A 27,599-nucleotide genomic window follows, 5' to 3' on the forward strand; every position below is an offset into this window, starting at 1 on the left:
ATATATATATATCCGTTGAACGCAACACCCCGGATCCAAAACATTGCGGTCACGAAGTTCTGAAACTGTTTTCCGCACGTGCACCAGGCCGCGTTGCACCCTGAATAGAAATGGATCGTTTCTTAATGACACTCGAACGCGTTTGTAGCGACGTCGGGCGCAAGGTGGATTAAGTTAGAAAGAAAAAAAACAGAACGGACGTTTACAGGGGGTATACAATAAGAGAAATAATTTTTTCCAGGTTCGTACGGCTGGAAGCGGGGTGAGGGGGTGGTTGGACGCATCCCACGAGACGAATAATTGGTTGAAGTATGTTCGAAGCACTAGCAGCCCGCACGCGGTTAACATGCGACATGTGCTCATCGGTGGACAGGTATATAAATATTTGAAGAAGAAAAAAGAGGAAAAAAAATTGTCATTGCCGTTTGTCAGCCAAACAATTCGTTGAAGCGATTATTATGATAAACTCAAACCGAGTTTCTCCCGATTTCCATTTCCGAGCTTCGATAATTGTTTTACAAGCACGGTATAGCAACTTGGCGCGTGGCACGTTTGGTATTGACCACTAACGTATTCGGTTTTCGAGCGCAACTGGACAGTGGATCGACAGTTGCAGTTAATAGGAAGGAATAATTACACGGTGTCAGACACAGTCGTAGTTAATTCCACGTGTGCTGGTGAAACTGAATATAAGAAAAAAAAAAAAAAAAAATAGAAAAAAGAAAAAAAAAAGAAAAGGTGCAGCAACGCTGCCACGTTTCTCGTGACTCGCTAATGAGACGACGATGGAACGGAAAGCAACGCGGCCAAGTTTGTAGATTTACGTTTAGATTTGTAACTGCCAAATGCACCGCTTCAAAATTTCAACTTTGTTGCTCTTTCGCACGCAACTTTCCTATCCGCCAATTTCATCTTCTCGATAATTCACAATACATGAAACAAAAAGATTTTCATTTGCGAATTTTTATATCTAACTATTCCTTTTCGAAAACGTTATTTACTTAATTTATATACGTATATAATTATATAAGTGTATATTGATACTTAAAAAAAAATTTAAAAAAAAAAAAAAAGAATAGGCACAGAGTTTCAAAGAAGAATAATTTTTTTTAATTATCGAGAAACCGTATGTATGTATGATTTTTAGATAATGATCCGATAAATGACAAAAGACAATGGAGGTCATGGTGTCAATTCGGGGTGTGATCCCATCCTTTGGACTTTCCATCCATGTGAACCACGGCACATGGTGTTGGGCCGCGTTGTGGGCGCTCCCTAAGCTGCGTGTATACAGGGTGTTTAGTTATTAAGTCACCCTACGGGGTCGTTTCGGTGACTTCCTATACGCTCCGCTCGCAATCGGTGTGGGAATGGGGAGGGGATCCTCTATCAGAACCCTACAGAATCGCCGTTGTAATGACTTTTCGGGGGCCTCCTCACGATACCATAAAGATCCTTTCATTGCTTCCGACTGTTATGGACTCGATGGAAAATTTGTGTCGTTCAGAAGCGCGATATTTAATGAACGAGCTCGAAATTATTGTCACGATTCAATTTTTTGATTCGAAATATTCACTCGCCAATTTGCTTCAACGAATCTCGATGTAATTCTTGTTCGAGCGGTACTCGAGATCATTATTCCAACCAGGCCGAGATAATTCGCGATGAAAGGTAACAAAAGTGATGAGGGGTCGGAGGATTCAAGGGTGTCATTGTCCGCAGATGGTGTACGAGGCGGTGAGGGACATTGCGGCGGGTGAAGAGCTTCTTCTCGGTGTTCGAGAACCTCTTCAGCTTCAGGACATGCTCGGCGAGAATACGACCGAGGATCGAAGCGACCGAGAGACCGGTGAGTATCAAACGCGATGCGATCACCAATTATCCTATTTATTAATCTACCTCTCTCTCCCAACATCCTTTCGATCGACCATCCATTAAACTAAGAACCGGTTATGCGAACAAAACGTAGTTCAGCCGGGTGTTGATACAGTCGTTGGAAACATATCGACGATTGATTGTTGTCGACTCATAGTGAAAAACGGAGTGTTTATATCAATTCAGTGATTATCCAATCTTTTCAAGATTATTCCATCTTTTCGTGCTATTTTTTTTAACACTTTGATTGAAAAGAATCCGAATGACATCAGAATTCCCAATAAGATATCGAATCAAATTAAACCGATTAAACTAAAAATTCAATTATACAATCCATCGAGTCGAATTAAAAATTTCTTTAAAAAAAAAATGGAACGATTCTCCTACGTTTAATTCTAAAAATTTGTTTTTTTTCGTGAAACGAAAGTTTCACCATCGAATGTTGGCCAACTGACGAGGGGCGGAAGCACGGGGTAATCGAACAAATGATCAAGCCCATTAAAATATTCCCGATCGTGGTGTACACAAGCTGGCTTTACGACTTTTCGGGCCGATACACATCGTGACTCGTGCCCACTTGCGTACGCAGAGAAGGGGAGGGGGCAGGTGTCTTCGAAAAAGGCGGAATTATCCCTCTGATGCGGGAGGGCAGAGGGTAAATCGTGAATCGTTGGTTGTGCTCGTCATGCACTCGTGATTCTGGCGTGATTCACCTGGTCGGCCGTTGCGTATTTAACCCCTTTTTCGAAGGTAATAAGCATTGATTATCTCGAGATAGACGCACTCGTGCCGCGTGCGTTGTGTTGTTACCTCGCCTCCACCCTCCTCCTCCCGCTTAGTACGTCGCTTTAAATTTCAATTCAGATCCTCATTCGTTTCACATTCCTGTCTTCGCGATTCCTGAAGGAAAAAGTTCGAAGAACATTCGAGGAACGATGTGGGGAGAGAAGCGTGTTGCCAAGCGGGCATCGTTTATCTTCGATTTTCATTAGGTGAAGCACGATGAAATATATATATATATATATTTGAGACATTTGCGAAGAGGGTTCCCACCTCAGCAGTGCCCGGCTGCTCGACAATTATCTGGTTGTAACTCGTGCACGATGGTCAGGATTCGGATGACTGGCTGAGATTAAATGGGGAGGAGGTTTATACGCGACTCCCCGCCCAGATGTCGCGGTAATTAAAACCGGGATTATTATGAAAGTTGGAGGCGGCGAGGTGTCTACGGTTAATTCGCCCACGATTTTTACTCGTAATTTTCGCCTACCAATCGTAAACGTCTCCTCCGAAGACAGAAGACACGTTCTTAATTAAATCGGCCTTCCCCTCCGGCCAATTAAAATTTCCCTTGATCTCCAACCCGATATTTTCCATAACTCTTGTAAATCGTTTACTACGAGTAGAAGGGACGAGGAGAAATTTCTCTCAATTCGTTCGGGAAATGGTTTTGACTTAGCAAGATAAAATTTTATCGCGATAATGTATGCTCGTTGTAAGAAATATATTTAATCTATATAATAATTCAAAAGTACACGTGTTTTCCTCCTCCTCCTTCTCCTCTCAAAAGATTATAACAACCGAAGAAAAAGTGATGGCTATAAAACACGGGAAAAATGATGAAACAGTATCGCCGTTAATCCGAGGGAGCCATTTTTACGAGAAATCCCTGGCAATCTGGTGCGTGCAGCGAGAATAATGATGTCAAACAAACGGCGTACACCCCGTACGCCGGCAACCCTTGCGAGGGACATCTCCGCTCCTCCTTCCATCACCCTTGAGCGGATCATTTTTTTTTCACGGGGCGAAGGGAATCGCTTTAACTGAACGGGGGCGAGCGTATGCATGGGACCGCGTTAAATAAACAGTGACAAAAATCTTCTTTATTCGCTCGGAAAACAGTTTTTTTTTTTCCTTTTACAGAGCTTCCTCTCTACAGAGTTAAAAAAAAAAAAAAAGGCGATACATCCAGGGATGCTTTCGGGCATATAACCGGTTTTATTTGCTGCTCCATTGTTTTCATCGTCTCTCGATAAGCGAAACTGGCCTCCGTTAGACGTGTATACGTAGCGAAAACGATTTTCTTCAATACGATTTGAAGAATTTATGATTTGAAATTATACAACACCGAAATTATCTAACTGGTTAAAAAATCGATTGTTAAAAATGTACGGTGCCTTTGGCAAAATTAATAATAATACAATCTATAATACGTGATTTTTCTTAAAATTTCTTTAAAATATTACTTGATTTTACTTGTAGTAATTGCCTAAATCGGTTTACAATTGATTTGACCGAACGAAAATATTAAAAAAGCTATTCTTCGTTTATCCACCATAAAAAGGATTGGCAAGAAGAATCGATCCTTTTACATTATATCGATGCAGAGTGTTCTTTCTTGAAAATGATTTTAAAAATAAACAAATATGAATAAAAAAAAATAGGGAAAATATCGAGTCTATAACTCGATAACAGTTACGCGTGATTCTTGGCCGAATGACGAGCTATAGCTATCGTTTTATGACACCGAGACAGGCGCATTTTTTTCGCCTATTCGGTAAACCACGTTTGCACGAGGCAACAACAACGCTATCGAGGGGGGAGGGGAGGGGGGCGTAGATACAACTGGCGACTGGCAGTTAACAGTGAGTTATGGTTTTGATTTTTCGCGGCGCCCAATTTTTCGCCCTTTACAACGCCACTTTTTTCGTCTCTTTGGCCACGAGACGCATCTCTTTCCCGCTTCGGATGGCTCTATTTAGGGTCGTTGATAATTTATGGCCTAGTATTGTCGATTAACACGCGCGTAACCTGGCCTGAGAAAGAAGAGAGGAGAGAGAAAGAGAGAAAAGGAAAAGGGTACAGTTTGAAAGAAAAAAAAAAGGGGGGTATCCGTGCTTAAAAGGGCACGCGACGCTGTTTTCGAAGGGGGTGGAGCGCGCGTGGAGGGCGGGTGAAAATGGGTGACAACCCTATCTGATTCACCGAACTAATGACACGTCCTGTTTGACGTTTCACTCGCGTTTCAACCCTTGTTACAACAATTTACAATTCTTCTGGAATTTGTAAATGTGAATTGTCTCGAGAGTACAAATCCACTTGAGAGTGAAACTCTCGAGAACTGTATTGGAAAGTATTTTTTTTTTTTTTTATAAATGCATTCTCAGTGCATTTGTAAGAAATATATTAATCAACAGTACATTGAATTATTCGCATCCTTTAGTATTGTTCTTCGTCGCAGCTTCATGAAGTTATACCATTATTACATCAAACTAATGATGTTTCGATCTTGTCTATTATTTTATATTAATTTCGTTTCAAGCGTTGCAATGATCGTATAAAGCTCGTATAAAATTCCTTTGAAATTTGCAAAGTTATAAAGTTATATTCTTTAGAGTTTTCTTTCGTTAAAAAGTTTGATGGGGTATGGAAGATTAGCATATTTTTCGGTGGAGGGGATGTTGCTTCCGTTTCGAGTCGAGTGTTTCGCATCAGTTCTTCGGATCATCTACTTGATCCTGGTTTGTCACGACGCCACGAAACATTGATTTCCGTTACTTTTTCCCATGCAACCGCCAACTGACACGACTGCAGGGGGGTGTTGCCAGTGAATCCCACCTGTTGACTTTCCACGACGTCGCATTTTGCCAGGTTTTTTGTAATAATGTGATCGATATGTAACAACAACAACGCTTATTCGTGTTTTCTTTGTGAATAATATAATTATTATATTTAATCTCAAATTATAAATTTAACATTGCCATGTGAATATGTTATTGAAGACGTTTTAAATTTATTAATTAATATTAGACGTTCGAATTTACAATATGAAAAACAATTTTTTTGATTAAATATGATAGAACAAACATTTTTGTTTTAAAAATGGACAAACACTTGAAATCGTGCAATTGCCAGATACACGAATCATCTATTTTTTTCATTTCACATTAGAATTTTTGAGATTTTACAAACGGTATGATTTAAATTTGCAAAAAAAAAGTTCTCATTCAAATTTTTTCTCTTCTCGAATCGTTGACATATTTTTCATCTCTCTCTATCGATCTATAGGGGGTAGGAGTTTTTTTTTTTTTTTTTTTTGTCTTTTGAAAGAGCTCGTTTAGCAGATCGCGAGGTCGACCGCATCCTTTATTGTTTAAATTCACGTCGTGCCGCTTCAAATTAGTCCTGGATGGAGGAACGATTAACGTTCTATGGGGGGGTTGGTTGCGTGGCGAGGGGCGTAGTTGGTGGCGTAGGGGCTGTGCCCGGTTCCCATGAAGGTCCGTTGGGGGCCATCGCTCGACCATATGGTTGGGACAAGTGTAGCGGCAGATTTAAATAACCGTTGGTGGACGGATATCTTTCTCAATTTTATAAGCCCAGCTAATATTCCATCCACCGTACGTCGATTGCCTCTATTTTATCTTTTATCATTTCCATTCACGTTCCAACGTTAAAACGTTAAATGTTTAAATGTTTTGTGTTAAATGTTTTTTCAATCCTTCGCAATTTTAACGCAAATTGATCTCTCGATGAACGAATTTATTAAAATTAGAAAGAAAATATGGAATCATAATGACATAAAGGAGACCGTTCTTATTTGATTTAAAATACTATAAAAATTTGAAATCGCTTGCTTGAGAAATCGACACGTACATTTTTATGCAAACAGACAAATTTTAAAATTGTCTTCTCGTTATCTATTTTTTTATATGGGAGAAATTAAATATCTTATACAACTTTTTATCGAATGTCAGTATACAAGATTAATTGGAAATAACTACTGTTCGAAAATTCACTTTGGAACGCTACCTGTCTCGCCACCTTTTAGAGAGGGTAAATGGAGGTCTGACCGTTAGATCGGTCCGGAATCCCCGTCATTAAAAATTACACGCTGTCCCGTTCACGGCCTCCTGATTTTACCTGCCTGTCGGGGGTGAAGGGAGTCCGCAGGGGGCATAGAGAGCCTCACCTGCGATTGGTCGGACTCCGGCCTCGCCGTTACCAATAGGAAGCGGTCCCCGGCACCCTGTTCGTGTTTTCAGTTGTGGGATAACGTGCCACCAGCTAACTGGTACATCATTGTACCTATTGTCTTTGCCGACTGCAGCATCGTGACCGAGTTGCGCGAGAAGAAGGCATTCTGTCGCGATCTTTGTGACTTGTGTTCGTTAATCCTCTTCTTGGAGGAGAATTGTCTAAAAGAAATTTCGTCCATTTATTTTTTTATTTTTTTTAAACAAATAGCGAAACGGTGTATGATAATTTCGCGCGTGGCGTAAAAATTATAAAAGATTCGTTTCCTAATTTTTCAAAAAAAAGATAAGTGTCGAGATAATTTCTGTGTCATCGATTCTTTGTTTCTGCTATATTATATAGACGAAAAATTGAAAAAAAAGGAAAGGAAAGGGACGATTTAGGACGGAGAAGGAAAGAAGAATGGTGAGTTCTTCCGAGCGGATAGATAAAACGATAGTGCCGGTTTGATTTAATAATTCAGGAACAATCGTGGCGTCCACTTGTCACGCCACTCTCCTCTGCTGGCTCCCCGCGCGATTCTCGATCACGTAATTCGCCCAACACCAGGACGGGTCACGTATCATCGTTCTCGGGGGTGTAATTTATAGAGCCGCAGCCGGTCACAATGTGGGACGGAATTATGACTTCCCAGACTGTCTCTGTTCCTCGCTGCCTCGTTTCACGTGCCTTTTCTTCTTTGTGCTTATAGCCTCGCAACACAGTGGAACCGTAGACGAGGACAAGGAGGACGAGGAGGAGGGCGAGACTAGATGCACCGTCTGCGACAAACCGTTTCAAGATATCGAATTGTAAGTAGCGTAAAAAAGAAAATTCTCAATTTTTGTTATTTCCCTTAATCACAAACATTTCAAAATTTTAAGCCCATTTCGATTACTCGGAGAATCGATCATTTAAATTTTGATATCTTGCTGATTTATCCATGCTTCTTTTTTAATCCTTGACACCTTTTATCGAGCAAAATTATTATTATCGTTATTATGTTTATTGATAATCGTGGTGAAATCAATGTTACAAAGCTTATAAAGGATTCGTGACTGGTCGTCACGTGTTTTTTAAAATCAGATTGCGAGGATCGTCCTCTCTAATGATACATCGAAACACGATGAATCGCGATCGAGATCGATTAGATATAATTCTTCATAACCGCTTCGAACGCTTAATCTACGCCAGATACGAATTTTCATATTTATAAATTAAAATATTGGAGGGGAAAAAAAAAACAATAAATGGATGGAACGGTGTTGGGGATAATCGGTTCGATCGGTTTGATTCGACGGATAAATTGTTGGGTAATGGACGAGATGGAGGAACCGAGAGGCGCGTTATCCACTCGAAATCTGAGCGTTAGCCGTGCACGGAAAAGAGGGGCCCCGAGCACGCAAATCATTTCGAGGGTTGCTTTCGAGAATTACGATAGCTTTTTCAGGGTTGTTCGAGGCTGTTTGCGCGCCACCATTAAACAAAAAGTCAAATACTTGACCGATGCCCGAATCGTCGCGTGAAAGCTCGTGTTATTTACCTTGCAATCTCTTCCCACGATACGAAAGGATGCAGTTCTAATTATATCACGCCGAAATCAAACCTTCTTTAATTGAAAATAAATATACATCTTTCTCTATATTTGCAGTACCCTTCAATTTCCGTGGCCAATTTTCCTTCTCCTAGACAGAACAAGTTTGTCCTATAATTAAATCAATCTTACGATATTTTTTTAAAATGTCCCTTTTTTATAAATATCTTAATAGGACTTTTTAACTCAGCTTGGTCCAAATATCCCATTCGATTAAATTAAACGTTCAATTAATTTATTTTTTTTTTAATCTTCCGTATCATTTTATATTCACAACGTAACCACGTATCTTATTTACTTTCTTTCATCGCCGAATGATGTCTCGTCTAAAATAAAATAAAAAAATAATTATCTCGCGTTGCATAACCGCGGGGGAGAGGCAGTGGTCCAATTTCGGACATCCATTTCGTCCCGTTCCGGCATCTGTTTCCCGGTTTGGCGGCAGACCGCGACACCAGCCGCTTCCGTGAGCCTCGGCTCGCAGAGTCACCTGTTGTGGCACATAAAGTACGCGCGAGATCCGCATTCGGTTGCATCGAGCCACCCCCTTATGCATCATCGAAGGCGTCGCGTGCCCGCAGCTCATCTGGCACGGCGCACCGTCACCGTGAACCTACTATCTCACCACGAATAGGTTTCACGCGACACGTGTGTTCGAGGGTGTAAAATCAATGCCGGCCACCACACCATGGCACATCCTGTGACCATAACCCGTGCCCAACCTCGCGACACCCCGCGCTTACAACCAACCCAGCTTGCTCCGTGGATGTACGCGCGTGTGTGTGTGTGTTCACCAACCCCCGACTGCCCGTGCCGCGGACGCCTCTCTCTTTCTCACTCCATCCGCCCTTCCTTCGTTCCCTTTCCTCCTGTGTGTGTGTACCTACGATCACCACCCTCTTCCTTCGGGGGCGTGTGACCGTTATTACGCGAGAGCTTGTCCGCTGCCGCGCTACCGGAGTCACTTAGTCATCATCCTCGACTGCACCGAGCGCAGTCTTGGTCGGTGCGCTGCCCCGGATCGATTATATCTCGCCAACTTTCTTGCTCCGCTACCAACGGAGATTTCCAACGGATTGTAGAGAGCTTTCTCTTTCCCCTTCCTCCTTCTTTTATACCCTTCGAGGCGGAGTGCCTCTCTTCCTCCTGCAACTGTCGCTTTTCGATTCCTTTCATCCGGGTTTAACAGAGAGATAGGACATATAGAAGTGATAATCCAACGAGGGATTTTGATAAAAGTGACGTTTCACGCGTGACGACGTTCTCGTCGACTATTCTGCTTTCAGATTGGACAGCCATCTGATAACCTGTCACAGATACCCGGCGGAGCAGCATCGGTGCGACAATTGTCCCAGAGCGTACGCCTGGCGGCCTTTGTTGGTACGTCACCGAGCGATCGTTCACGGCGACCTTCGAAACTACCCTTGCGAGAACTGTCCGAAGGTAAGCATCACCTTTGACATCCGACTAGCCACGAAACGACACGTTTCCCCCCTTGAGTAACATCTTCAAAGTTTCGCTAACAGTCGGACAAACCGCAGGTCTTCACGGACCCGTCCAATCTTCAGCGCCACATCCGAACCCATCACGTGGGCGCGAGGAGCCACGCGTGCACCGAGTGCGGCAAGACGTTCGCGACCAGCTCCGGGCTGAAGCAGCACACCCACATTCACAGCAGCGTGAAACCGTTCCAGTGCGAGGTCTGCTTCAAGGCGTACACCCAGTTCTCCAATCTATGCCGGCACAAACGCATGCACGCCGATTGCCGTATGCAGATCAAGTGCGTGAAATGCGGCCAGTCGTTCAGCACGGTCACCTCCTTGTCCAAGCATAAGCGATTCTGCGACTCGACGCCGCCTACCGGCCCACCAGGCGCCATGCCGCAATTGCCCACCCCGACCCCCAGCCCTTTCCTCGTTTACCCCAGACCCCCGGTCAGCCTCCCCGGAGGTTTGCCCTTCTATCCGACCAGCCTGATGGGCCCTTATCCAGGAATCTTCCCCAATGCCCCCAATTTCTTGAACACCCCCCTCCTGTTCCCGCCGAAGGTCGAGGAGGCCGAGAAGAGGAGCGAGAGCCCGAAGAAGGAACGTTTCACCCCGCCAAGGGTCCTGCCGCAGCACAGCAAAGTGTCGCCGTCCACCGCCGAGGAGGCGACCTCCTCGTTCAGACCGTCTCCGGCCAGACCGCCTATCCAGCCGACCCCGGAAAGCGACGACGACCCGTCCAAGAAACGGGAGATCGGAAGAGCGGGCAACGAGAAGAAGCCAGATCCCGAGCATACCGCGTCGACGACCACCGCGTCGTCGACGAGCGTCGAGGAGACGACGGATCAGCCGTTGGATCTGAGAGTGCAGACGAAGAAGCAAAGGACGAGTTCCTCGAACGCGACGGCCGAGAGGAAGGCGAGTCGCAGCCCGTCGCCGACCCCGGCTCGGATCGAGGAGGTCCCGCCGCCGCCCGACCCCCCCAAGCCGGAGGAGGAGGGGGCCGCCTCCGTGCCGATGGAGGTCGATTCCAAGGACGTGGCAAGCAGCCCCCAGCTGAGGACCAGTCTGCCCACCGAGCAGCCGCCCACCAACACCCCGCCGCACATGGCGTACCCCAGACCGATCCACCCCATGTTTCTCGAGGCGATGTACCGCGGCCCGACCGGCTCCTTCCCCGGGTTCCCAGGCGGGCCCCCGCCCCCGGGTGGCGCCGCGCCCGAGTCCAGGCTGCTGCCGCCCCTGCCGCCCTTCGGACCACCGCGCGGACTTCCTTTTTTAGGGACGCTTATGAACGGGCTCAGCGGCGCTAGGCCTGGAGGCGGAGGATTCGACCTGCTCGCCAGGCCGCCGCTGGGGCCGTTCCCCGGCGTGAAACCGTTTCAGGAGGCGGTGATCGCGCCTCACCACCACCACCACCACCACCACGCCCACGGTAAAATGAAGGATCGGTACTCGTGCAAGTTTTGCGGCAAGGTGTTCCCCAGGTCCGCGAACTTGACCAGACACCTGCGCACCCACACCGGCGAGCAACCGTACAAGTGCAAGTACTGCGAACGATCGTTCAGCATCTCGAGCAACTTGCAACGGCACGTGAGAAACATTCACGACAAGCAGAGGCCGTTCAAGTGTCCGCTGTGCGAGAGATGTTTCGGCCAGCAGACGAACTTGGACCGGCACCTGAAGAAGCACGAGGCCGACGACGGCAGCGGGGTCGTTTCCGTGGCCGACTCGCCTGGGAGCAGCAACGAGAACGAGCGCGAGGACACTTACTTCGACGAGATCAGGTCGTTCATGGGCAAAGTGACTTACGGGGGTGAAGCTGGTTACGGATTGCCGCCCCATCCGGCCTATCTGCCCAGCCGGCTTCACGAGATGCACGAGTCCAAGATGGAGACCGAGTACGACGAGGACGAGGACAGCGAGGAAGGCGTGTCCCCCCTGGACGAGACGGATGGCATGTCCCCGGCCGAGACCAAGGAGTCGACAACCCCGCCGCCCCAGTACGACCTGAAGCTGAGGGAGAAGCAGGAACTGCTCAACAACAACACGGCCGAACCCGTGATCGAGATCTCCACATAGCTCATTGGACGGATACCTTGAAGAGGATGAGGATGAGGATCGTTTATCGAGGATCGCGTTGCTCCAATCGCACATCCCGACGATCTGACGAAGATGTCTCGAATGTAACTGTCACGTTATATGATCGTATGTATATGTATCGAGGAAGAGTCGGCCTTCGAAATCGTGTTTCGAAATCGTAGTGAAAAAGAGTGATCGATCGAGTCGAACTTCCTTTCGAAGAAACGATGAAAAAAAGAAAAAGAAAAAAAAAAAGAAAAAAAAACGTTAAGGACGCTAAACAAAAGTGCGTTTACGATGATCCACGTTAAGACATTCTCCAGTCCCGGTGGACTCTTATTTTCCAAGTCTTTATTTTTTTTTTCTTTTTTTTTCCCCTTTTTTTCCTTTCGCACCGCAAAGAGTGAGAATTCAAGCGAGATCGAACGAAATTCACTGTACTTTCTCATACACGAGCAAAAAAAAAAAAAAAGAGAACACACGTACACGCATACACACACCCACACACGTACACACACATACATACACATATTCACGTTCGTTACGGGCAAGTTGTTCAATAGTGTAGTTCCTACAGGCTCGTTTTCATTGTACACACGCGCACGTAATTAATAATCGTTCGAACTTTTTTCTCCCATTTCCGCTCATCGACCTGAAAAATCGGTCGATCATCGTAGTATTATTTATTCATATTGCGAGTTACTTTGCGAGTGAAACTGTCTCGTACGAGAGGACAGGATCCGGATTCGAGTTGCTAAAACTCGATTTCCCTCCCCTAGTGGTATATATATATATATATCAATATATATATTCGCACAGGACGATTTAATCGTGAAGCGAGATTCATGGATATTCGACATCGGGCTTTTCCGTTAAACGCGGAGCCACGAAATGATTATTCAACGAACGTTTCTTATCTTTTTTTTTGTTTTCCTTCTTTCTTTTTTTTTTTTTGTTAGCTAGTAGCAATCGATCGTTGCAATCGTCGATCGGAAGTGTGAATCGGATAAACCTCGTGCTCGAATAGATAGGAAAGGATAACGTAAATTCTGGCGTTAGTCGACGCGAAGCCAAAGCGACGAGGAAGGATAATTAGCGAAACGAGCGTGTAATTAGAAGAGAAAGAGAGAGAGAGAAAAAAAGAGAGAAAGAGAGAGAGAGAGTTTTATGAGAATCTGTGTACAAATTTCTATTAGGTGATAATAACGTTTGTAAAAAGAAAAAAAAAGAAGTTCTCCGTGATTTTTAATATATATATATTATATATATATATAAATAGATATTATATATATACATATGCATATATTATAAATATGATTGCGATCTTATCGATTTTATCGTGGCACGTGAAGGATCACGAGAAGCACTTTGCGGGAAGGGCGCGTAATTGTTACGTTTATTTCAGTGGATGGTTGATAAAAAGATCGCGTGTTCTCGTCCTGTTCTCGATGTTCAAGAATGATACTCGTGAATGTTCAACGAAAAAAAAAAAAGTTTCGAATTTTGTATAGGCGTAGGCGTGTACAAAAACAAAAAAAAAAAAAAAAAAAAAAGAAAAAAGAAGAAGAAATAAAGTTATTTCCTTTCTTTTCTTTCGATCATTCCCAGGCAACGTTTTTTGTGAATAGCGTTTTCGTAATGACGTTGACAAACATAGAAAGTTCTTCTGTTTTTTCACATAAGATTTTACGGATACGTGTTCTACATATCTCTCCCTGTCTCATCCTTCTCTCTGATTAATAGACGATAACAAACTTACGGATTGATTATAAGCATACTTATGTCGATCATACTAATTAAGAGCGATTATATTATGACTCTATCTATACATACTGTATAAAAGCATCCTGTAACTTCATTATGATTACTATTAAAATATTACACTTCAACCATGGCGACGTTAGATCATTGATCATCCAATAGTTTCTTTTTTGTATTATTAATTTGGAATATTTATAGTAGAATTTAATAGAGATTTTGTGTAATTTTTTATATTGAATTACGTATTCAATTAATACTTATAAAATAAAAAGAAATATATACATACATATATATATATACATATGGGATTTTGTGTCCCATGTTTTAAAACATCGAGTAAAAAAAAATCACAGTGTTTATTGTATCTTCTACGATTTAGAGCATTATTTTCAATTCACGATTCATAAAAGTTGATAAAATTTTTGGTAAACTTTTTTGTTAAAATTATAAATTGTTTACTTTTTTGTATATTGAAAGTATAATTGAAAGTAAAATATACACAATTTTGTTTAATATATTCCGTTCAATATCGTACGTTTTACATATCATAGGATATGGCATGTATATCAATATCTTTATATAGTTGTGAAAGATAAAATAAAAATTATACAGGAACATATAAGAATGAGAAGAAAAACACGTCATATATATATATTTTATTTTATATATATACACGCGTATACTTTCTAAATACTTTATTCAGTATAAATTAGAAAGTAGATAAGCATTTTTAATTATTTTGTTAAATAAAAAAAATAAAAAATTAATTAGATATTGAAGCTTCTCGAGCGCGATGCATAGCAAGTATAGACAAGGAAAGTAACTAGCGAGAAAAGGATAGAGATAGAATAAAAATTCGGGAATCAGCGCCATCTTCAGAGTGCCGCAAATGAAACTAATGTAAATAAAGAGAGCAAATAATAAGAAAAGGATAGAGATAGATCAAAATTGACTATTAGCGACATCTGTTGGAACTATCAGATAATATAGGATAAGTTAGAATAAGAAATGATGACCAGCGCCATCTCTAGAAAGGTAATTTTATCATTTAGAGATGGCGCTCCTCTTCACTTCTTATTCTTTAGTTTATTAAAAAAGTTACTTTGACAGACCAGAGATGGCGCTAATAGTCACTTTTACTATATCTTTATCCTTTTCTTTCTATTCTCTATCTCTATTCACATAGTTTCATTTGCGGCACTCTGGAGATGGCGCTGATTTTCATATTTTTAACCTATCTCTATCCTTTTCCCGCTATATCGTTCTCCTTGTCTAACTTACTCTTGGCGCGTCATCACGTACGAGATATGGGATTAAATACACTTTCATCATTCGTCACTCATCTTAAATTTTGAAATTCAAATTTAGATATAATAAACGGTTTATAAATCTTTATAAATCAATTCTTACGAATCTATTTAAAATCTTTATTGTTTCAAATGGCATAATATATAGATATATTAAAGATAACGATTGTCTCGCGAGTAGATGAGAAATTAAGCGCGTTAGAAATGACAAAGTTGCACAATGACGAGTTAATTGGCCAACGATGTCTCTTATTGAATTAACGAGCGCTGAACTTTGCCTTTACACGCGTTATGATCGTCTGAATCGAACTCTCATGCCTATTCAATCTGCATTATAGTATACGCTTCGACATTTCATTCAAGAACGTTCGATTCATATCGTATTTGATCTATTGAGAGGAAAAGAGGATTTCGATTATTATCAAAATTTTATTTAAATGAAGAAAATATTAGAAATTGGAATTTTGATTAACATTTAACATGCACCATTTTAATATATTCTACGATTTTTCTTTAAAAATTTTTCTACGAAATGAACGATAGCAATAAAGAGACCTTTACGTATTATTTCATGGTTCAAGAAGCAAAGAAAGAAAAAAAAAGATAAACGATCTGTTACACTTAAAGTAAAAAAACAATATGCAAATTATTGCAAATTGGATGATGATCTTTTCTGCGAATTCGTTTAATTGATTCCAATTTGTAGCGCGATTTTTCCCAATTATATAATCTAATTTATCTTACAAAATTCCTTGATTTTCAATTATAAATATTATCATAAATATGAATATCATAGATATTCGTAGTATTTGAACAAGACGTCTTATTTCAATGAATTACAAAATGAATTTTCTCATCATAACGATCTCCAATTCAATTCTATTTCCGAAAACTTGGATCGGAAACTTTTTAACGAATTTCATTTCAACTTCAACACTTTCGAATCTATCCATAAGGCAGAAAACTGCAACTCGAAAGTTAGAATTTCCAAACATTCAACATTCGACTCGGTAGAAATGAGCGAATCGGCATCGTAAAGATCGACTCAATTGGCTCGAGCAGTCGAAGAATGTTGGAGAAAAAGAGGAGCGTACCGTTTTCTTCGGCCCTCCTTGCGAAAGGGGATCGCGAGGAACACGATCCACGGAAAGATCTACGGAACGGATGGTGATCCACGAAACGAGCGATCGGCGACCGATCTCGACGCAACAGATCGAACGATGAGGCAATAATTCTACGCGCGAACGAGCATTACTGCCAACGTGATGCTTGACAAAAAACGGCTGAGCCAATCGCAAAATTCCGCGCGCTCCTCAACCGCGTTTAGAAAGTGGAAAAAATCGATCATTGCTGCCGATACGCCGATTTCGATTGGCCATTGCTTCCATTGTTCCTCATTTATCGCCCCGTATCTCCTCGATCACAGATATCCGAGATCGAGATAACTCTACCTCTCTCGTCGAATCGCAATTAACCACGCTCCGCTCTTGTCGATCATCGAGATCTTTATATTATATTATCCATCGCGTATTTTTCAGATAACAATATAATTTCAGTACTTTTCCATGGACGACTCTCCCCAATTTTACTTATAGATTTTACTTATCTCGAAAGAAAAAAAAAAAATGGTATCCCGATTCTTTTCGATTTTCGTGATGGAATCCGATCGTTCGAAACCGTCTCCTTTTTTTCAGGAGCAGCTCATTCCTCGTTCGTTTTTCTCGTTTTCTCATCTGGCCAAGTGGCGCGCGTCTCTCCTTTCATTTTAACGCATGATCGCGCACCCGATCCGAACAAGCAACACACCCACCGATCTCTAATCCATTCCTCTACGCACCGATCCTCGTAGAATAGAAAACGTCGCTTCTTGTTCGATACCTTGTTGCCGATCAATCCGTTTCTTCGATCCGTTCATACCGTTCATAGATCGTTTATCGATCGATCGGCTCGTTTCATTCGGATAATATCGAAGCTGGGCGAGGAGAGTGCTTTAAAAGCTCGTCGTAAACGGGGCCGATGGTTAGGAAGATTTACGAAGAGACGTTAAAAAAAAAGAAACGTCGAAGACTTAATTACCGATTGTCCCTTGTTAAAAGAATCATCACGATCTTCATTGATCCATCAACACGCGTTGGAATAAGAACGCGCAAAAACGAAGGATTTACGATCCTCGGATTCGGAGATCCGTCTCCTCCACTTGCTCTCCACTTTGGCCAGGTGTGGCGCACGCGTCACCGCTTTCCAAAGGATCGTGTAACGAGGATCGCGATCGATTTCTTCTTCCGTCCCGCGGCAACGATCGATCCGCGATCTCTAGGCAAGTATAAGGAGTGTAAGGAACGGTGAACGCTACACCGCGCGTATGCACGAGCGAGCTACGCGCTCGTTCACCCAAAAGGATAAATTCAGATTACTTTCACTGTTTGACGAAGCTCGGGTATACGAAGCTACATGTATTTCTTCTTCTTATTCTTCTTCGATGGTAAAATAGTATTCGCTCCTTTTTCTTTTTGGAAGAAAGTAGTTTTGTGAAGAGACGCTTGTGAAAAGCATTGGACATAAGTATTCGTGGATAAGGTATTCTTGGAGGATAAGCGAGTATTATAATTCAGTTGTGGATAATATTTTTTTCTTTTAGAAGAAACTTGTTTTCGACTCGTGAAAAGCATTGGATATAAGTATTCGTGGATATACGAGCATTCTTCTTCTTCGATTTGTGGATAATATTCGTTATTGCTCCTCTTTCTTTTAGAAGAAAGTAGTTTTCGAGTTGTGAAAAGCATTAAATACGAGTATTGTGGATAATATTCGCTATTATTCTTCTTTCTTTTTGGAAGAAAGTAGTTTTGTGAAAATACAAGTATTCGTAGCTAAGGTATTTTTGGATATTTCTTAACGTATTTTTCTTCTTCTCCTTCTTCAATTTGTAAAAATTGTGGATAATATTTATTACCGTGAATATATATATATATATATATATATATTTATATATGCTTTTTGTATATTTTAAAAGTGTTCTTTTGTTCTTCTTTTCTTCGTATACTGTTAATGTTATTGTTTCCTTTGAAAACGACACACAATACTCGTGATTATTCTCTCTTTTTTGTTCAACTATTGAAAAAATCGCGGATATTATTTGTTTCGTAACGTTTCACGGGGCGCGTAGGAGGAGACGTCGAACCGATTGAAATATCTTGCAGGAACACGACAAATTGTAGCTGTTCGAATATGAAGAAGCCCGCGAGAGAGGGATCGGGCCTGCCCTCCATTACCGGCGTTTCCTCGGTTGTACCACGTCGAGATAAACAAGCCGATTAAGCGGAAGATTAACTATCTCGCGCTAAAACAAGCTTATCTGCGCGTCTGTTTCGACACGAGGCCGACGTCATCTTTCCTATCCCAGATTCACAGTTATCCTCGAAACGATCAACCGATCTCCTCCACTTCCGGGATCCTCCTCCCTTCCTTCGAAAGGAATTTTCCACTCCACTTCAACATTCGAAAAAACGAGCTCGTCCAGCTGCACGCTTTTAAAATTTTCATCGAGCCAAGAAATTTTCCAACGATTCCGATCCGCGACGCTGGTCGTCCTTAAGCGCATACCCGTAATCGCATGCAAAGTAGGAGGAAGAAGTTTTTACTTTATGTAACGAATTCATGTTAAGACGCGCCTATATAATAACACGTATATCCACTCATCCGATTAACGATCGGAAAATTTCCATTATCTCGTTATCGAATGCGCGCGCATCGATGAAGAAAAAAAAAAAGAAAGAAAGAAAAAAGAAGAATCCTTCGACCTATCACCTCGCGACGATCGAGCTTGTCCTCGCCTCCTCCTCGATCGAGGCGACGATCGTTATCGCTCTCGCGTGGGCGTTCCGCGCGAACCCATACGTTACGGGTATACCGTTTCGCGGTTTATAACGTCTCAATAATTGTCCGTGGACACGAAGAGAAGTTTTAATTGAAAACTTAACCCGATCTTCCTCGAAACGTATGGACGTAAGAGGACCGATAAGGGGGGATTTGGATTATTTCTATCTCGATTTATCCATCGAGAATTTGAAATGGAAGGAGTATAAGTTTCTACGCGAGCTTGGAGCACTAGCGATTGGAGAGAATCTCAAGTGTGACCCGAGAGCGGAGTGTGGGAGTCGATGGCATTGGGCGGAAGAGCAGGAGGATAAGAAGACACGTGTGTGCGATCTACGCGCGTGGATTTGCGCTACGCTGACCGAGCTGGTTGGCGGAGGATCAGACGGTTGGGAGAATGTATATATCGTGCATTTACGTATCGTGGAACGAAAAAGCAATTGGATATACGTTATTAATGATTCGTGAATTAAAATTAATAATAATAAACGTTGGTACGTTTTTGGTCAATGATAGAAGCTCTCGCGAAAAATCGAAATGCCTGTCTTAACTTCCGAATGCCTGTCTTCTGAATTTGGATCAATTTAATTTCTCCCCCACCCTTTTTTTTTTAAAAGAAAAGTTTAATCCCGAGTGTATATTAAGCAACGCGTCTAATTTCGAATCGTTGACGTGACGACACGTGTGAACGACGTGGAGCGGCGTGTCGGTGAAAATGTGAGGCGCGTTTGGTGAATCGGATTCTAGTAGTAAGAAAGGAGAGGAGCTCCTTCCATTCAGAGGGAGCATCGGTTGCTTGACGACGACATGGACGGTAGCGGAATAGGATAAGCTTCAGGGCTACGGTGAACAGATCAGATAAATGGCCGGCTCGATCGTACTTCGATGGAATATAAATCTTCGGAAGACGGTAGCCTTGTCGATATGAAGCGTTTCAAGGAATTCGCGCTACCGGCCGATGGAATGGAAATTAGCAGCCGACTCGCTTTTGCGTCGATCCTCTGATAATCACGTATGATGAGTAACGATCAACGATATTATCCATCTATATATAATGTTTGTCTCGTTTAGAAACCAGATTCGTGCCAATATCTCTTGCGACACGCTTATCTCGTTATTATTATTTTAATTTTTCACTCTCTGCTTTACTTTTTCTAGTTCGTTACAGAAAAATGAAACGAGATCTCGATCCATGTATATATATATATATATATATACAAGACGTTGTTACGTAAGGCAAGAGAGCGTTTCGTCAAACGGAGGAGGAGCATAATTTCACTTCTCTCGTTTCGATTCTTTTTCGCGAGACGAAGGGAAGGATCAAAGGGGAAACGATCGTGGGTAGAGGAGCACACGATACATGGGCGCGTGCACCGTAGTACCTGACACACGATCGCGGCCCTCTTCCACATTTATCAACGGGTGAAATGTCAGCGGATCCCATGAATCGAGCCGGCGAACGAAGATCATCCCATTCACATGAGGGGATCGAGCGACATCCTTGCCTCGCGGAAATGTCAATGTGTACGAATAAATCCAATCTAAATTATCCGTATTATCTTTAACTTTTCCCTCGAATATTCAAAACGAATGGACTCTCTCGCGTGTACCATCGTAAATGAAGTTTAAATCGTTGAACGAAATATCGAAACGAAAAATCGTTACGAATCGACAAATTTTCCGTCGACCTGGAGATCGTACGTGGGAACGCGCTTTAAAAGGGAACCGATGTACCCGAGTTTAGCACTCGAGACAAAGCCAACAAATTAGTGGCAAATGTCGTGGACGAAAGTGGAACGAGTGCAAGAGCGAGAGCTAGCCGGTTTCGTTCCGTTTCCCAAAGAATAAAAATAAGAAAAGAAAAAAGGAAAAGATAGAATAGAAAAGAGAGAGAGAGAGAGAGAAAGGGAAAAAAGGGAGGGGAAAAACGATCGATCCGCTCGTTAACGAGGCTCGTTAGAGGCTGAAGCGCGGGAGTACGAAGCCGCTTCGAGATAAATCGAGAGGGACCGCGAAACAGGGTGACGAAAAAACGTGTACGCCTTACATAAACCCCGACCACGCCCTGCCAGACTACGTTTCAGGTTTACACGTTGGCCTAGTCGCGCACCTACTACCGCGCACACACACACACACAGTTGTGTGTAGAAGAGCGTTAAACGTGGCCGATTCGAGCGCTTGTATTTGCGACGGTCTGCACGTGCACGAACCGTGTGTATACAAGCGTGTGTACGCGCACTACTCCTCCTATACTCCTACCTCTCCTCCCTGTGCTCCTCACGGCGAAACGTGTCGATAGCCGCGCTCGATCTATGGGTAACCGTGCCCTCACCTATCGATACACACAACGCGGCGTTACCTTACGTGGGTGTTCGTAGGGCACCGGAACGAAAGTCTCTGCCGGCAGCTTGCTAAATCCTCGAAACGCTTCGAGAGATCCTATCTCGACCAATCCGGACAGCTGACCTGGTATTTCCATCGCGAGCGTTCCTGTCGATTTACACGGCCAGACACGCGTCCATTTCCCGCGCGATTTTCTTGCGATCTCCGACACCTTCGAATAGTTCGAAAGCGTCCAAGACACTTTCTTCGCACATTCTTTCTTTATCGGGATAACGTTCGATGAGGTAAGGTTGAAGATTCCTGTTTTCTACGAGTTTTATTTCATCAAGAAGGAGGAAATGGGTTTACGATTATATTAAAGATCTTGAAGGATTTGATTTTTGAAAAATGAACAAATCCTCAAGATCACCTTCCTCGATACGTTCTTTAGTACGACAACCCTGTAATTCTCTTTTCATTGCACGAAAAAAACTGTTAAGATGTCTTTTAACCGATAGTTAAAGGGAATTATAGGGTAATGTATGGAAAAGGATATCCTTGAAAATTGTGTCCTGGTACAAAAAGAAAGGAAGAATGAGAGAAAAAAAAGAACGTCGAAACTAATAACGACAATAATTCAGTTCGGTTACGCGCTGTGTAACTGCGCTATATACAAGTATTATATGAAACGTATACACGGAATTCGAGGACGGGTGCAACAAGGCGTCCTCGAAATTCGACGATGGATTAATCGAGCCGCCATTGCGAAAGTGAAACGAAGCGCGCGCTTCGTCGCTCGGAAGGTCGGACCACGGTTGCACGAGCCTCCCTTCTCGATCGGGACGCGATTACGGAAGATTTCCGATCGATAGACCGTGAAAAATAGTCCAGTTCCACGAAACGTTTTTACTTCCTCGACACGAATCGCCTCGCAACACGAGGAATAATTTTCATAAAGACTCGTCGTCGATCATCGTTGTTTTCCTCTGAAAGACACAAGTACCAAGAATATGTTGCCTCTCATTTTGAAAGAATGTACCACCATGATGGATGTTCTCAATATTTCTCTCGTTATTATTATTATTATTATTATTATTATCCGTCCATTCCGATAATTAACGAATTATCGAGTATGTAACGTCATACCTATTACAGTTAATCATTATCGTTATCGCTCTTATTGCGCGCCATCGGCTCTCGAGAAAAAAAAAATCTTAGTGCCAAGTTCGATCGCCATCGACTCTCGTGTCAAAGATCAAATCGGCCGTCCAGTTTCTCACGTGTACCGACCACGATCCTGATCGCTTGGAAAAACAACGAGCAAGAGAATCTCTCTCTCTCGAAATTCCCAAGAGGTATTAATTCGTGCGATTAACGCAAGTGTTGCAGGGGTCGTGGCGAGCCGCACGCCTCAAATTCCGAAGAAACACCGCTATACTCATCCTCGAGAGAGAATCCTCGAAAGAGAGAGAAAGAGAGAGAGAGAGAGAGTCCGGCTCGTTCCGCAACGGCTGCTTCACGAAGCAGGCTTCGCCCTCGACCTCTCCAAACCTGAACCTGAATCCTCTCCACTGATCAGCGCCACGCCTTTTCTGACCGCGGTTGAAAATTACCGCGGCTGTTCGCATAACTGTATCAAGTCAAAGATGCTGTGCGAGAGAGACGCTGTGGACCGGGTTGGCTACCGTTACAGGGAGCAGTGGATGAGATCTGGTCGGCGAGGCGCAAGACGTGCTTTCTTAGACGGGATGGATGGTTTCGGATGGAGGGAACGGTTGTTCGCGCCTTCTCCTCTTCCGGATGGAGCGCGGCAGCGCTCCAGCTGATCGCTCGCTCGATCGAGGGGCGAAATTGGAGGAGCGACCTTGATCCTGTCGGTGAACCTGTCGATCAATCCTTTGTTCCGCGCGGATATACACCGTTATGCACTATCGTCGATCCTTTTCGCTCGCTTCGACATTTGCCACGTTCTTGACATTTTCGAGCCGAGGGAGAACAGGCAGATATTGGTACGATCGAGAGATATTGGTATCGTTTCTCTTTCGGTTTTTGGGGAGATACGTCCTAGCTTTTTTCCACTTAACAGTAGTCTTGATTGAGCATCAGACCGGTAGTTGAATCTGGTTATTTATTGAAGATCCACTCTTTAAAAAGCGTATATATTTTATTACATTAATCGCTCGAAATCCTTGAACGAAATTCAGATCTACGGAAAAATTCCAATCTAATGTCATTAGCGAATTGTTGCGTACGTGAGATGAGATGGCGCAACAGCGCTTCCGGCAAAGAAAAATCCGGATGTGGACGGGCTACGGATCACCGATGCCGAACAATAACGAAAAAAAGGAAAAATACGAAAAAGAAAAAAAGAAATAGAAAAAGATACGCAATTTGTGAGAAGGAGGCGATAATTAAGGTCCGACCAGTGTGTACGAGTGTACGCGGCTTTTCTAACGGTTGTACGCGGCGTTGCTTTCTAATTATAACAGAGCAGCGTAATTACACAACCGGCGCATAAAAGGAGCAATAATAAAGCGCGCATACGTACGATATAAATTTCTGATAGTGTCGGCACGCGGTCCACGGCGTCAATAATGGCGCTAGCCGTTGAAAGTCTGCCGGTGTGGGGAGAGAGAGTAACAGTACCGTCGGTCATAAAGCGCGTTACGATAAATCACTGGTAATTAATAAATCCTGCCGTTTGCCCCCTTTATGCCTTATGGACACGATCCTCTTTATCGAGGAGGAAAAAAGAGAGAAAAAATTGGGAATCGCGGGCAGAAAGAGACGAAGGGTTCGGTTAATTACAGTTATCGTCTTCGAGGTTAATGCACGATATGCGCTCTAATAAGTGATAGATGCGGTAAATAAAAGATATTTAAAGTATCACCTGTTTCGATACAGCGGAGCTCAATATATATATTCGTATATATATATATTTCATTGGTTCAATTTAGTTGGATGGCGTTAGAGGTTTGGATAATTATAGTTATCGTCTTCGAGATTAATGATAATGTTCAATTTATAAGTGATATATGTAGTAATTAAAAGATATCTGAAATATCATTTGCTCGAATGCGTTGCGAAAGCAATATAAATCTTATTAGTTTAATTTAGTTATTAATTATCGTACCGTTTGATTTATACGATGACGAGTGAAGGAAGTGTAAGTCCTATCGTCAATATGGACAATAAGAAAAAATTGAAACGACTTATACCCTTTTGCATAATAAATTGAACCGAGTCGTGAATCTTTCGCAAAAAGAATAATCATGTAATAAAAACCTTTCTTGCTTCATCACACTTCAACCTCTCTACTTTGGATTCGTTATAATACCACAAGTATCGATACGATAATATTATTACAATTCCACGAGAGATCCTGAACGAAAGACAAAAAAGAAAACAAGAAACGTCTCTGAAAACGTCGTATCGTAGAATTCAATTCTCCATTCTGGATTTTCGAAAGCTCTCGACGTGAAACTTCAAGATGCACGGAGGAGAGGCCGGTCCAAGTTCGAACGTTCATATTTCACTTCCTGCGTGGCGGAATCGCGAGACGGCCTATAGACGATCCGACTACTTTCTACTAATACGAGCTTCGCTCGGCCAGAAAAACGCGCGATAAGCGCGGCAGATTAAAAAGGATCCACGAGGAGAAACTCGGACGCGAGGATATCGACCCGCGATGCGATATATCGCGGCGGCACGTTCCGTGAAAAATTCCAATGTTTCCGCAATGCGTCCCGCCGATACATAAATACGCCGTCCCGTATCGATAGTCGTTTAATCTCTCAATACTCGCGGAACATCGAGAGAAGAAATATGGCGACGTGGTATCGAATGACACGAAAACGACGCGGCTACAAGACCAGCCCGTCTCTGATCCGATGGAAATGAAAAAGGAACGGGAGAACAAAGATGCGCGACGATGGATACGTAAATACATAATTTATCATTCCCTATCCTAATATATACCCGATTCGTGAAATCGATGCGAACCGAATTCCAAGGAAACGCACGAAAAGTAAATCAATTTTAAAGCAATCGCTCGAGTTTGAGCAGAGCTTCTCTCCAAGCAAATCTCCACGCAACTGAGACGCAATAAGGGAGCGAGAGAGCGATAGGACAGGGTCCGTTATCGTAAAAAATCATATACATATATATATCGGTGAACTGGATGAGGGGTCCTAAACGCGAACACCGCCCAGGTGGTCTTGGCGCAAATAGGAAACCCGTCCTGGACCACGATGGAGCGAGGCGAGCGTGGCTTTGGAGAGGAGAATTTCCTAGCGACGATCGGCCGCCACGACGACGAGCACAACACTCTCCCGCGGATCGGCACCGCTCGGCCACGTTCTCGCCGTGATCTCGGAGGGAACCGAGGAGCGGATCCAGGCCGAGAGTGTGTTGGTCGGGCGTGGTCGCGGTGGCCATGGAATGCGCTCACTTTCACCGTGAGCGCGGTACCAGACGAGGATCGAGGAGAGCACGCGGAGATCGAGAGAAAGAGAGGGGCGAAACCTCCGAACGTGCACACGCACACACGCCCCGCTCGCGACCGAGAGTGCAACACACTCCGCGACGTCGCGACGGGGATCGAGCTTTGTCTACGTGGATGATGGCCTCTCACGGAATCTTGTCCCTCTTAGAGAGATTCAGCTTCTTGGAAAATGTGGCCGCAGGGGAAGCTCGTAGCAGCGATAATGGTTTCGATGAAAAATCGATGCTGATGATTCCACTTTGTTCGAAATTGTTTCGGTGTAAGAGAAGTTGTTTGAAGTACAGTTTGACGATATACGTAATAAAATTGTCGATGAAATGTGTTATCGTTGATGAGAGTTTAAAAAGAAGAAAAAGAAACAAGTACGAAGAAACGTCTCTGTCTTAGAAATAGAGGTTCTTTTTTTATATAGAGGCCGACGGATATTTTCTCGAGATCCATTCGACCGTTTCTTTCAACATCATCGACTCGTATCGAAAGGGAAAAGGATCACAGCGGATATCTGACGCGATTAACAGGATGAATTATAGCCAATTGAAAGCGGTTGAATAGCAAATGGTAGCCTCACTTCCGTTCACCGAAGAAGAACACCTCTTCTACCGGGGCCTCTTCCTCGTCTAAGTCTCGGCTCGGGTTCAGATTCAACAATCTTGCAGAATCTTGCCTCGATAAGGCGGCTTGCGACTCTCGAAATGAATTCACTAAGATTTATATTACTTTGCAACAGCGTAGCATCAGATAACGATGGTTTTATCTCTACCTCGCATCCCCATGTGAATCCAATCACCGACATCTTCTTTCAATGTACATCTTCTTTCAACTCAACGAACGAAGAGGAAACGTGATACGTGAATTGGTGTATTTTGACAATTCGTATTGGGTAACGTTCGAGTCAAACAAACTGTCTGTTCTGCGATGATGTTTCGACGGTTGGTTGGTATCGGCCGTCTTGTATATTGCGCAAACGTTACGATTTTTGCTTCGAGAATTTTGCTTGGTGAAAAGAGAGAAGGGAAGCGACCGTAATTGGCTGTCGTCCACGAGATAATCAGATACCGGAAACTTTCCACCAAAGATCGTTCCTTCCACGTCGTTCCAGAGAGCTTTAATTAACGGTGCTCGGTGTTATTACGTAAAAGATTCGAAACCAGGGATGGGCAAAGACGTTACCCAAACCCTCTCGAATCGGCGCAAAGGAGCGAAGGAGAGAAGGAGGCGCACCAAACACCACCATTATTGCCACGACCGCGTCCCAGTTTTATTGCATACACGCTGCAACCGAATGATTCACTCGCGAGTAAAAGTTTTTAGCGGGAATACGTTCGAATATATATATATATATATTTCTTCTTCTTCTTCTTCTTCGCCTTCTTCTTTTCTTAATTGCACGATCTCGAGGGAAACGATATTTTCCACGCGACTCAGAGATCAGAATCGCTTGAACGAAAAGATCTGTCTGCACGGACGTTGTTGCACGTTTGTCAGACCTTTGACGAGTATTATTCTTCGAGGAGGCGGATTTCATTTATCGTTACGCAATTAAACTGAATCGTGGTAATTAAAAGCGGTGTTTATCGTGCGATTCTCACTTACGTTACGATTCGTTCAATTATCCTTGTCTACGTGGAATGCACGGAATATCTTGATTCACATTTTTGGAATTTAACATTTGCCAAGAATTTAAGAGTCTGCGGAATAACTACCATTTCATTTATTTTACTCTGTAAGGAAAAGTTTTGATTATCGACGAGATTTATATACAATAATACAGAAAC

General features: G+C 43.1%; 1 protein-coding gene and 1 long non-coding RNA gene across 6 annotated transcripts in view; both read left to right on the forward strand.

The window, feature by feature from the left end:
- The window catches only part of LOC107998058 (MDS1 and EVI1 complex locus protein EVI1-B-like), a 65,167-nt gene extending 51,539 nt beyond the window's left edge, over nt 1-13,628 (forward strand). For 3 of the 5 annotated variants that reach the window (XM_017057072.3, XM_062072611.1, XM_062072614.1), the window contains exons 4-8: nt 242-373; nt 1,723-1,849; nt 7,604-7,703; nt 9,772-9,928; nt 10,012-13,628. In XM_017057072.3, coding sequence (XP_016912561.2) covers nt 242-373; nt 1,723-1,849; nt 7,604-7,703; nt 9,772-9,928; nt 10,012-12,054 — 2,559 coding nt within the window. In that variant the 3' untranslated portion in view covers nt 12,055-13,628. The remainder of the gene's footprint in view (nt 1-241; nt 374-1,722; nt 1,850-7,603; nt 7,704-9,771; nt 9,929-10,011) is intronic. The other 2 variants (XM_062072613.1, XM_062072615.1) reach the window with 2 other exon arrangements.
- A 4,861-nt stretch (nt 13,629-18,489) lies between these two features.
- On the forward strand, nt 18,490-20,547 carry LOC133665757 (uncharacterized). The gene is made up of 2 exons (XR_009829002.1): nt 18,490-20,010; nt 20,157-20,547. It is a non-coding gene; the product is annotated as an uncharacterized LOC133665757 (long non-coding RNA).
- Nucleotides 20,548-27,599: the final 7,052 nt, after the last annotated feature.

Source organism: Apis cerana, linkage group LG3 (assembly GCF_029169275.1).
Source record: "Apis cerana isolate GH-2021 linkage group LG3, AcerK_1.0, whole genome shotgun sequence".
In the NCBI taxonomy this organism is placed as follows: Eukaryota; Metazoa; Arthropoda; class Insecta; order Hymenoptera; family Apidae; genus Apis; species Apis cerana.